The sequence below is a fragment of the Ochotona curzoniae genome, unplaced genomic scaffold (genome assembly GCF_017591425.1).
Source record: "Ochotona curzoniae isolate NIBS_2020 unplaced genomic scaffold, NIBS_Ocur_1.0 scaffold_4701, whole genome shotgun sequence".
In the NCBI taxonomy this organism is placed as follows: Eukaryota; Metazoa; Chordata; class Mammalia; order Lagomorpha; family Ochotonidae; genus Ochotona; species Ochotona curzoniae.
In genome coordinates, this window is record NW_024467122.1 from 42479043 (window position 1) to 42491894 (window position 12852).

General features: G+C 38.8%; 1 protein-coding gene across 1 annotated transcript; it reads right to left on the minus strand.

Annotated features, from left to right (window-relative positions):
• Positions 1–5425: 5425 nt before the first annotated feature.
• LOC121148871 (olfactory receptor 4F3/4F16/4F29-like) lies at positions 5426–6364 on the minus strand. The gene has a single exon (XM_040969215.1). It carries the CDS (start codon positions 6362–6364, stop codon positions 5426–5428), a length of 939 nt encoding a protein of 312 aa, XP_040825149.1.
• Positions 6365–12852: the final 6488 nt, after the last annotated feature.

Sequence of the window (12852 nt, forward strand, 5' to 3'; positions counted from 1 at the left end):
CCCATCCTCCAGGGTCAAAGGACGCCAAAACCATTGGTGCTGCTCAGTCTTCTGGCATGCAAGCAGACCTTTGCACAGCCTGAAAACTCCCCTCTCTCTGCCCACCAATATCTGCTTTGCTATCAGTGCCACAAGCACAGGAAATGGGTTTACATTTTATTTGCTAATATGTTCCAAGTACCCACAATACTAGAGACACTTTGTAGATATTTCATGATTGGTGTAAGAATGAAAAAACAGAAGAGGCAAAGACAGCTGTGTTTCATGGCTGCATAGACAACGCTAAGGGGAAAGCAGTTTTCAGGGATGGTCATAAGCACTGTCGGGTCAGACCTGCTGGTCATGGAACATACGAGGTACCCGAGAGAACATGTCAAATGATGTATCACAGATGAATTTGGATCCGAAAAGGGTCCGCATGTGCCACAGTGCGTCACCACCTGCAATGCTGGCATCCCAGATCCGAGTTCCTGTTGGATTCCCTGTTGCTTCTCCTATGACTCAGTTTCCCAATGTGCTGGGACAGTAGCAGATGGTGCAGAAGGTGGCTTGGGTCCTTGCCACCCAAGGAGGAGACCCAGATGGAGTTCCTGGTTCCTAGGTTCAGCCTGGCTTGATCCTAGCTGTTGCAAACACTTGGGAGGCAAAGTAGCAGATGAAACATCTCTCTCCCTCCATCTCTCTCTTCTCTCTCTGTTTCTGAATAAATTAATATATCTTTTTCAATTCATCAGGATTGTATTTTAGATAATTACGCAGTGTAGAATGGGGATAATTTTACAAATCAAAATGTAAATCACAGAATATTCACTAAATGATGCTGGGAAAAGTAATAAAATAAACACAAACTTTACTTCTTGCTGTATTCATCAAAAATAGGTTTAATGTACATTGTGTATCTTTTAATACATGTTTATGAATGTTCAGTAGATACTGACATAGAAATGCTCTTCATAAGATAAAAATATGGAAGTCATATTTTAAAATCATCATAGAGTTGGAGTATAAAAATTATAGATTTAGCATAAAGAGTGTCATAGGTGAAGTGAAAAATGAAATTGCAACCAGGGAAGTACCTTGAAAACACACGTAAGAATTAAAGAATTAATGGCTTTGAAAGAAATAGTCTTGAGCTTCAAAGTGGATTTCTGAGACTTACAATTCAAGAAGTTCTTACAAGATTGGATATACTAAAAATCAATAAACACAAAGCAGTATTTTACTAGTTTTCATCTTTGAAGTAGAAATCAACTTTTATACATAATCAGAGTCAGTCCTTGGAAAGCACACAGGCATGGATGCACTCAGCAAGCACAAGTGCTTTCAGACAAGAAATAACATGAGCACAGACCTGAAAATTATTGTAGCTTATTCATTCCCATTGTACTGTTTGTAGAGGAAATAATGTGGCATGCAAGCAGAGATTATTTGGAAGGGTTTCTAAGGCAAGTTAAAGTGTGGAAGGCAATCTACCCAACAACAGAAAATATGTAGTATAATCATAATTAATCATAATGTAGTGCCAATCACACATCTGAAACTACGGAATAGTATGTAATACCATGACAAAATTTTTAGATTTATTAATCAAAAAAAGCTATTGTAAATATCAGAAATATCCCAAGTTTAGTCATAGGACACACTAAATATACCAAGATATTATTAGGAAATATCCCCATGTGGTGGTTTCTATTTTCTAAATTCTGATTTCCAAGTAAATTTTGTATAATTTAGAGGAAATATTTTTTTAAATGAAAAATAATAGAAAAGATTTCACATCAGAGTTTTAACAGAGTTCTCTTAATAATGAAAAGGCTTTTATCAATGCCTCTTTAAATTGTGACATTATCACACCCTAAACAAATTTAGGAAGGAAATTTAATTTACCACCTCAGTTACTAATTACAGGTAGGTAGGAATTAATTTAATCTACAAAAGAGCTGTCATTAAATACTTGAATGCTGTAAAACATCTTTCTGCAATCTCAACCTCTCTTTCTCTCTCTCTCTCTCTTCTTTCATCTCTGTAAACATTTGTCTTTCAAATAAAAATAAATACATCTCTTTTTCTATGCCATGTGGTTACAATAAAGACACATTTTGCCAGAAAAATAAGATTGTGCAGTTGAACAAACATCAGGAACAAATATACAGTGCAGGTATTTCCACAGAGACTTATTAAAACACCTCCCATGACTAGACCTTTCTGTACTGCTAAGCCACTGCTTGAGATGCCCACATCCTGTACTGAGGTTTCTGGATGCAAGGCCCAGCTGCACTTACAGTTCCAGCTTCCTGCAATGCTGCGAGCGGCAGCAGGGAGGGGCTCAAGAGGCTGGGTTCTTGCCTCTGATGTGGGAGACCTTGATAGAGCTCCTCACCTCTGGAGTCACCCTAGCTCAGCCCTGACAGCTGTAGGCATTTCAGTGGTGAACCTGAATATGGGAGATTCTCTCTTTCTCTCTCTCCCTCTCTCTGTCTCTATTTCTCACTCCCTTCCTTTACATCTATCTCTCTTTGTTTGCGTTCAAGTAAGTCAATTTTTTTAAATACCTCCCACAGGCACAGCATGGTGACCTAGTGACTGAGGTCCCTCCCTTTCACCTGCCAGGAACCACGTGGGCACTGGTTCGCGTCCCAGCTGCTCCACTTCCCATCCAGCTCCCAGCTTATGGCCTGGGAAAGCCACAATCTTCTTTTCAATAAAAATAAATAAACTCTTAAAAAAAAGAAAGAAAGAAAGAAAGAAAGAACAAAAGAAAGATAATACCTCCCACACTGTAATTGAGACTGTGTTGACACAAATCATACAAATGTGACAAGAATTATCTTGCATCAGCAAAAGGAAGAGGAACAACCTGGTTATTTACATACATAAAAGTAATATAACACAGAAGACAGCAGAACGTGGTACCAAAAGGAGAGTCAAAACATAAATCTTGTGATGTAAGAGGGGTTAACGCTGTCCAGTTAAGAATAACCATAACTAAGGATCATATTTTTCTTGTTGTAAACACAGGCATATCATAGTATAGAAATATACCCACTGTGCTCGAGGCAATGGCTCAGTGCCTAAAACCTCACCTTGCATGCACTGAAATAACATATGGGCATAGGTTTGTGCCTGAGAATTTCCAGTTCCCATCCCATCCAGCTCACTGCTTGTGGCCTTACAAAGCAGTAGAGGGTGTCCCAAATTCTTGGGCCCCTGAACCTGCAAGGGAGACCCAGAAAACTCATGGTTCCTGGCATTCAATCAGTTCAGCTCTGGCTTTTGCAGCCTCTTAGGGAGTGAACCACCAGAAGAATGATCTTTCCCTCTGTTACCTGTTCTCTCTGTAAAATATACCTTTCCAAAAAATAAAACTTTTTTAAAAGGAAATATTTTGTTTAAGTATGAATTCTGATATCATTAAAAAGCTGAGTAGTCACACTAATTTATCTTGCTCCAAACCATTCTGGAAGAATCCTCATTATCATTCAGCTTCACAAAATTTTGCCGCAGTTAAAGAATGAGTTGAATTCACAAGCCAGCAACACTTGATACATATTTTGTGATAAACTAATAATTTGACAGATTGATCTATGAATTTCCATCTCCTCTACGTGAAATCAATCTTTAATCTTAAATTACTCAAGCTGTTACACTGAAGAAAAACAATTTAGATGTAACCAATGAACCAACAATCAATGTGAATCAGACTGTTTATGATCTACATCAAAGAACTGTAAAACTTAATATACTTTTAATGCCCTATGTTATTCTGTAATGGGTAGAAAGAGCAGAGAAATCTACCACCTTATTATAATCTGTGAGGAAGGCGTGAAGTATAACCTATCAAGAATATGACAGGTAACTTATAGACAATAGACTCAAATCAGCACTAGACAGTAGAAAAACTATCAAGACATACAGGGGGAATCAAGAGCAATCCTGACAACCTCTTTACAGGAGGTCATATGCACAGAGCTGTGGGTAGGGAGATGCCAGAGCCGAGCAGGAGAACAGGAGGAGGCTTGTATCCTAAACCTGGAGACTCCCAGATCCTGACCAATGACTATCAACTGACAAGGAGACCACAGGGAATTGGACTGCCCTTGAAGGCTAAGAACTCTGAGGTCATCCACTCCCTATCGGATCTCCCACATGGGATGGAAGAAGCCCAGATCCTTCCTCACAGGATCGAATGTCGTCGGAACAACAGCCAGGAGCCCTGAGCGGTCCTCAGAAAAAGAAGAACAGTAAAATCCCTTCGGGACACGGGAGGGGAGCGTTCTCTGGTCCTTACTTAGTTCCAACTTTGGCTTCCCATCCTCTCTTGCAATGACCATTAGGGTCATTCCTGAGGCCCCTGACACCCCACCCCCCGCAAAAATTAGATTAGAAAGATAGAGACCAATAAGGAAAGCTTAGAACAGACAGGAAACGGTCAGCGTGGATCCACATATACCTTACTAGGTAGGACGCAAAGATTAGTTACTCCTCGCTAAGGTATTGAAGATTTCTCTGCACGCCCCTACTAAAATTATTCTGCACCTCAATTGTAAACATATGCCATGTCAGAGTTACAAACTTGTTTGGACTATCCTAAAATTCACCAAGTTCAGTAAAAATCATGCTTCAATACCATAAACTGCTAAATATAAAAATGAAAAAAGACACAAGACAGCTGAATAGTACCCTATAACCATTTTAAGGTGTGCAGCAACCGGTTGTGTATAAACTAAAATTGAAATGTCAATGAACTAGTCACAGGATGTGGTTAAGAACTTACATTTTCTAACATATTGGTCACTCAATACCATGTCAATTCACTCCATAATGTTGTAAATTGTTGTTGATGTTATGTTGTGGCTTTTCATTGGACAGGATGATATTCTGCCAGCTCTGCTTTCAGACCAGGGCTGGTCTCCCCAGGAAACTGTTGAATTTATCTGGACAATAAGATGCTGGACTCTATGCATGGCACATGCTTGCAATGAAGGAATCATGATTGGATATGGACTGTAATACTGCAGTTAGGTGGAGAAACCCACCATGGGGGGAGGGGTTGAGGAGGGCGTGGGGAGGAATGGGGGAATCCCAGAAGTTATGAAACTATGTCATAAAATGGAATTAAAAATAATAAGAATTAAAAACAAAAACAAAAAAGATAAACAATTCAGAAGTCTTTGCCATGGAAAGTTCACCAAAGGAACAGCTTCTGAGAGACACTAGATTGTCCTTCTCCCAGAGACACTTCTTACCACACTACCTGCTTTTTCTAACTGGAAACAGGAATCAAAGTTCTCCATTAAAATGTTCAAAGAACTTCATGAGTTATATGGGATACCCAAATATGAATGGAGTATTTTGAAACACTTAATATAAACTTACAGATATTCAACATTACTTCAAGTCAGTAAGAAAACTTCACACTATGTTGTCAGGAAATTCTTCTGTAAATGACAAGTTGATTGCATACTCTTCTCATTGCCACGTTCATCTCTTTGCTCCTAAAGGTGTAGATAACTGGGTTCAGGAATGGAGTGAAAACTGCATCAAAAAGTGCAAGAAACTTGTCTATATGTGATGTGGGGTAGGGCCAAGTATAAACAAATATACAAGGACCGAAGAACAAAGTGACCACCATGATATGAGTTGACAAAGTAGAAAGGGCTTTGGATGAGCTGCCTGAAGAGTGTTTGCAAACCGTGATCAAGATGAAAATGTAGGACAGCACCAATATGAAGAATGATCCCAGAGATATAAATCCACTGTTAAATGTCACCATGAACTCCAGTCTATAGGTATCCAGGCAGGCAAGTTTGATTACTCGAGGGAGATCACAGTAATAGCTGTCCAACACATTAGGGCCACAGAAAGGCAAATTTACAACAAAACCCAGCTGAACTGAAGAGTGGATCAAGCCAATTACCCATGCAGTCACCAGCAACAGAACACATGTTTTTGGCTTCATAATGCTCAAGTAGTGGAGAGGCTTGCATATAGCAACATATCTGTCAAAAGCCATGGCTATCAGCAGCACCATCTCCACGGCACCAATGACGTGGATGAAGAAGATCTGAGCAATGCAGCCACCAAAGGAGATGACTTTGTGTTTTCTGAAAAGGTCATACATCATCCTGAGGGAAACAACAGAAGAAACGCCCAGGTCAATGAAGGAGAGGTTGGCCAACAGAAAATACATGGGGGAGTGTAAGTGGGAGTCCATAGCCACCGTGAACACAATAAGGGAGTTGCCTATAATGGTGGCAACATAAAATATGGAGGCGATAACAAAGAGTAGAAGCTGGATCTCCCAGGAATTGGTGAGTCCCAGGAACACAAACTCTGTCACAGAAGAATAATTTGCTCCATCCATTGATTTATCAGTTAAGGTGTCTCAATTGTTACTAGAGAAAAAGAAATGGAGACAAAGCAAAAATTAAGAATGTTGTAGGTTTCAAGGTTATAATAATTACCCAAGGATATTCATACTGCTAAACATATATGTGCACATATACATATATATGCACACATATATATACATATATGTATAGTGTTTAGATAGCTAAGGAAATAGATAGATGGAGAGAAAGAGACAAACATACTGATAACCTCAATTCTTTATTTGGAAGTGAGAGGTTTAACTGAATCAGTTCAATGCCACAAATAACATAACCATCACATTGACTTACAGGGACTATTTTATATTTATAAACAATATAATGTAAAAACATGAATGAATATTTATGGGTAATTGGAAGGCAAACATAAAATGAAAATGAAGAGATATGGCCTCATTTCCCAAAACTCACTGGTTCTATTTTTAAGTTGTTCTTAGAACTGTTCTTCATCCATTCAGGTTATTGATTCTCTTGACTACATCTCATCGTGATCACAATACATTATTCTCACAATGCTATCCATAGGCATATTTTCAAATTCCAAAAACGCCCATAGGATCACAGTGAACATATGATAAGTTGGTATCAGTTAGAGAAGTGACTCCAGAGTGCATTAGAACCAAAGCAAGTGAACACTAGTTGTTCATGGCATAAGTTACATTCATGAATCCTCAGAAATAGAGGAACTTACTATGATGGTTAGTAGTCAGGACATGGACATGATGTGCAAAAGGGGTGGGTTTTGGAAGTCCCTCATTGGTAAAGCAAGGCAGTTACAATACCCATTTGGTAGACAGCTATGTCTGTAAGGAATATATCCTAAGAGCTCCAACTGATGTTTGAAATGGCAAAGAATATTGACCTGTGTTGATATTACATGTCATATCATTCATCTATACCCTTGATAAAGTTTAAAAATTTAGCACAGTAAATGTTTAACAGTGATTAACAATAAAATAGAATATCCATAAAAATTTACAAGAGTAAAACTACCAGGATCTTATAAAATAATAATTACTTAGACACAAGTAGTGTGATATCACGGCAACTGATCTGATGACTAAGATCACCACTGCATGGCTAATGGGTAAAATGATGGATGTGCTGGACGATGTTCAGGCAGAATAGTGAAGGATGACATTATCACAACACTCCGAATGATACACACTTTGCAATTTGTGAATTGTTTATTTCTACCTTTTCCACTTGACACTTTTTACTACAATTTACCCCTATGTAACTGAGACTAGAGGAAGATAAACTAGAGATAATGAAATGTATTCCGATTCCTTACAATCACTTAGGCTTCTGCTCATTGGTTTTTTATATTGGAGTGCAAGCTTGTATTGGGTTTTGTTGGAAAAGTAGAAATGCACACTAATGTTATAGTTGGCATATATGTATTGGATATGCATCAATTTCCATGATTCTTACCACTTCTTGCTAAGAACACAGTTTACCCTGAGGAACATAAAGTCTCATGACTGGAGGCTCTGGTCCCAAGCCCTCTTGCTCTCCAAACGTTAGGTGTATTAGTAAAAGCGTTGGAGTGCGGGTCAGATAGGAAGGCTGGGGCACAAACCGCAAATTGCTGGTGCAATAAAGGGACCTAACCACAAAAAAAAACTCTTCAGACCTGGAGTTGACTGGGAAGGGAAAAAGAAACCTAGCAAAAGATTTAAAATGGAGCCCAAAGTTTTGCTTTTGGATGTGCCATTCATATAAACACATACACACATTCTTGTGACAAATGCTGAACAAAATAAACCCAAAAACTATTACCACACAAACCCAATGAGTACAGCTTGATCTTTAACAAATAATAAATTGTTTATAAAACCAGTGAAAATTTTATGCTATATATACTTCTCAACTTATGATGCAGTTACCTTCTGAAAAACTCATCATATATAAAAAATGTCATCAAAAAAGTACATTTACTGGGCCTGGATCACTTGGCTCATGTCCTTGGGCCCAGCTGTACAGCAGGTGCCAGATCCATGAGCCCTGGGGAACGAGTGGTCCGTAGGGACCAGGGTCACCTGACAGCGTGTGCAGACCGCCTCTGTGGCATCTGGTGGGTCCCGGGTCACCTGGCCTGGATTCCTGGGCCAATCTGAAAGATCATATTCTCCTCAGTGGAAAGGACCAGTAGTGAATGACAAGCCCAGATGCGCATGGAGGGTTATGGTAGCCAATTTGGGGCCTGCAGAGGACATCTGGAACAACAGCAAAGGAAGGAGAACAGAAAAAAATTGAACAACTACCCCAGCCAAACGATGACAGTAAAAATCTGAGCAAATGAAGGGTCCAGGGTTGACCACATAAGCCGATGGACATCGGAAGGCTTTCCTCAGCCTTATTGGAGAGATCAAAGCATTTCAGAACTATCAGAACCAGGTGGGGAGAACTCTAGGAGCATGCGTCACATCAAGAACCTGAGCTAATTCTGGGTGCCCCTTACCTATCCTTGGGTAGTTGCACAGTTGGGAGGCTGAGTATGGCTTCTTCTTTTATCCCGTCTTCCCAACAATAGGAAAAAAAATAGTTGAAAACATTGGTCACACCCAATTTTCCCTAACCCTCAATTCTTCCCATCCAGATCATACATGTAAACATGATCCAAAATAAAAGTTTTAACTTTTTCCAAAAGTGAATTTTCCACACATAGCTTATACAACACAGTAAGCCGACCACAGAGCTACTGTAGAATACCACTTACTTACCATGTGCTCAAGAGGCTCACCAGAAGCTATCAGAAGCAACATGTTCTGGCACCTGTCCAGTAGCAAGTCTCATACCTCATATAGTCTGAAAAAAGATCACAACTCAAAATATGAAATTTTACTGAATGCAAATCGCTTTTGCATCATCATGAAGTCAGAAAATCCTTAAGGTGATCACTTTTAGGTTGGCAACCATCTGTAGCTACAACAGAATATCTAGGTTTGTACTCCATTTACAAATTTGGGTTTTACATATGAAAGGGGGAAAAATGAGAAGATGTAAGCCAAACTGTGCATCTGCCAGATCCAAGAAAGAAGCCACTAATCATACACAATGATTAAACAAAATTGAGAAGCTAAGCAGTTAAGTTAGCCACATGTCAGTTACTCAAAAGACACACATACCCAGTGGCTATGCAATGGACAGTTTACTATAAGATTTCTAGTCACTATCCAATTTAAGGAAAAAGCTCCCCCAAGAAAATCTTCTCTGAAGATCCATCGAATACAAATTTTTTCTCTCTTTGGCTTTGATAAATTAGGAACCTTAATATTTAATAGGAGGGCAAGTGTATGGCACAGAAAAAAAGTTAATGTAGACATCCTGTGTTGACATACCTGAGTTTGAGCCCCAACCCCACCTCTAAATTCAGTTTCTTGATCATTTACACCCCATTAGGCAGCTGGTGACGCTCAAGTCAGTTCAGGTTGGATCCCTTTGACCTACACGGTAGACTTGCACTGAGTTCTGGACTCAAGGCCTAACTTCAGTTATTTCATGCATTTGAGGAGTTAACTCAATAGTTGGAAGATATCTCTATCTTTCCCTTCTGTCTCATTCTCTCTTTCTCTTTCTCTCTCCAGATAGATAGATAGATAGATAGATAGATAGATAGATAGATAGATAGATAGATCATTCTCGCCCCTCTTCTGATTTACATATGTCTGCTTCTTTCAAATAAATAAAAACAATTTTTAAGCAAAATTTTAAATCAGAAAATTAAAGCCCAGTGCAGTGGTATAACCTATTCGTGCTGGCAACCCACAAGGGTACCATTTCTACTCCTGGCTGCTCCATTTCATGCTCAGCTCTCTGTTTATGGCTAGCAAAGCAAGAAGGTTGTCCTAAGATCTTGAGGACCCATAACTAGGTGGGAACCATGGAATAAGCTCCAGACTCCTGGCTTTAGATCAGCTCAGCTCTGGCCATTGCAAGCATTTGGGGAGTAAACCAGGAGGAGGAAGATCTCTCTCTCTCTCTCTCTCTCTCTCTCTCTCTCTCTCTGTCTGTCTCTTTCTCTCTGTTTCTCTATGTCATGCTCTCTCTCTCAAAACACACACAACACGGAAAAAGTGGGAGAGAGAGATAAGGAAAGAGAGGGAGGGAGGGAGAAAAAGTTTTCTTACAAGGGAGGACATAGAAGAGTCCACTGCACAATCTGGAGAAAACTTTACATAGGAAGTGTTGGTGCAAGATTTGAAAGCTGAGAGTTTTAACAGCCAGGAGGAAAGACCAATGTATTCTGTAACAAGAGAGTAACTTATCTCAGATTTAGCCCAAATCCTTTTGTTCTAATTATAATTCTCTGATGCTGTCTTTCTTATACATTCTCTCTCCCAACTAAATTCTATAAGTTTCAGGGGGATAAATGACTTTTGTTCTTGTCTTTGAGATCCAGACTAGAGGAAGAAAGGTTTCCTGATTATTCAGTTAGTAACATTTCTCTGAGGTGAAGCCATGAATTTGGCCCATAATTTCACACAGGTCCTGATTTTTTTTTTGTCCTTCCAGCCTTTTAAAATTAATCCCAGCATGCATAAAAGAAGTTTCCAAAATCAAAACCAGGTGTTCTTCCGTGCACTGGTTCACTCTCCAGATGGCCACAACAGCTGATACTGGGTCACACAAAATCAGAAGCCTAGAACTCCTCTACAACTCACATGTTGGTGCCAGAGACATATAGCAGGAGGGACCAGGTTCATAAATTACAACAACAGCTCTCAAACCAGCACCCATCTGGGATGTTGACATCCCAGGCAGAAACTTAACACGCTGCAACCACAATGCCACCATCGCAGAAAAAAAAACATAGAAATCCTTCACACTTTGAAAATGTTTCTGAAATAGTGAATGATGGAATTTTAATTGCTGGAAAGCATAATTATTTCCATGGCACATAATTATGTGGTGCTTTTACAATCTGCTGCTGAAGGTCAGTATAACTATACTACAAGTATATTCATCTATGGCTTCTAAGTTCACAGAAATTAGCATCTTACCCAAAATTGTAAAGATATGCAGCTCAGCACCAAAAGTCAGGATTTTTCATTCTAAACCCAGGACTCCTCAATTATGTTAAAGTAATTGATTTACCTATTCATGATGAAAAACTAATGTTCTTGCCATAAATGAATACATAATTTCACTTGCAAAAAGATTCCATCCGGCATATATAGACATCAAACATATGCATAATAAACTTAAGATTTCACTTGTAATAAGTGACAGAGCCAGACATAACCCATATGTTATTAAGACAAATTAGACAGAAAAGGAGAAGCAGTTGCTAGCCTGAGTGAGAAAGGATAACTACACACCACATTGCGATTCCAGCAAGAGAATCAGGTTTAAGAAACAATCTACACACATTTTCATCAATGCCTAGGACCACTCAATGCGCTGGCTAGAGTTAATTATTCCATAATCTATTAATACAAAATCATAAAAATTGACAGGCAAGAAAGATTACAGTTGCATATAAAGAATATAGGGGTCATTTATAAGTTAAAAGTCATGAGGAAGACCTTATTAAATTACAACGCTAAAGGAACAATAAAGAGTAAATATTCAAATAGAATAAATCCATATTAAGAATTATCTTTGATTAGCATTCCTACTTTTTTCACATATATTTATGCCTTTTAAAAACCCATTTCCATGCACTGCAGTAGGAAGTACAAATAAAACAATGTCAAAGAAGAAAAAAACACTTTCTGCTTCCATATGCCACGCAGAGATCCAATTAGAACAAGAAAGTAGCATGTATTCAGTGCTGAGCAATTATTTGTAATATTAAAGACAGACATTGCAATCAAACACAAGAGAGAGCATGAAGATCGTGGATAAGTAAAAATTATGACAAATGAGAAATTTAAAAATACCCTCATGAATATTGGGGGAGGATGAGTAAAATCATGCATTATTTGTATGAAATTTACAGAATGGCACAATTCTGTAAACAAAAGGCATCTTCCTGAACAACTTTGAGAATGTCAAGAACCTGGACAATGCTTAACTGAAATATGTTTGGCATCATTCAGAACATTCAAAAATGTTCGTGAACTCAAGACTTGGAATTTCAGGGTAGCTCCATGTTCTGATACAATGAACAGAACGGAACACAACAACATAAGTTTGATGTCTGAGGTCATACTGAGATTGTCTGACCAAATTGTAGATGAACTGACTTTGGCATCCTGCAGATCCCTCACTTTCTATCTGTGTCTTAACAAAAGTCACAGAGTGCCCTGTCTTCTCTGTGACAAAACCAACTCTAGGTATCACCCCGTAGCACTGAACTCAAGCCAGGACATGGCATTTAGATCTAACTACTTAGAATACTTTTCAACGAGCTGGAAGAAAATGTGGTTAGCCCTGAGCCAATTCCTTTCAACGCTATAAACTCCATAGGACGCTGTGGACATACCCGTAGAGGACAACATCTTTGTCTTTTGGT

Excerpts from the sequence above, each read along its gene's own strand:
- LOC121148871 (XM_040969215.1), bottom strand. The coding sequence starts at position 6,364 with ATGGATGGAGCAAATTATTCTTCTGTGACAGAGTTTGTGTTCCTGGGA.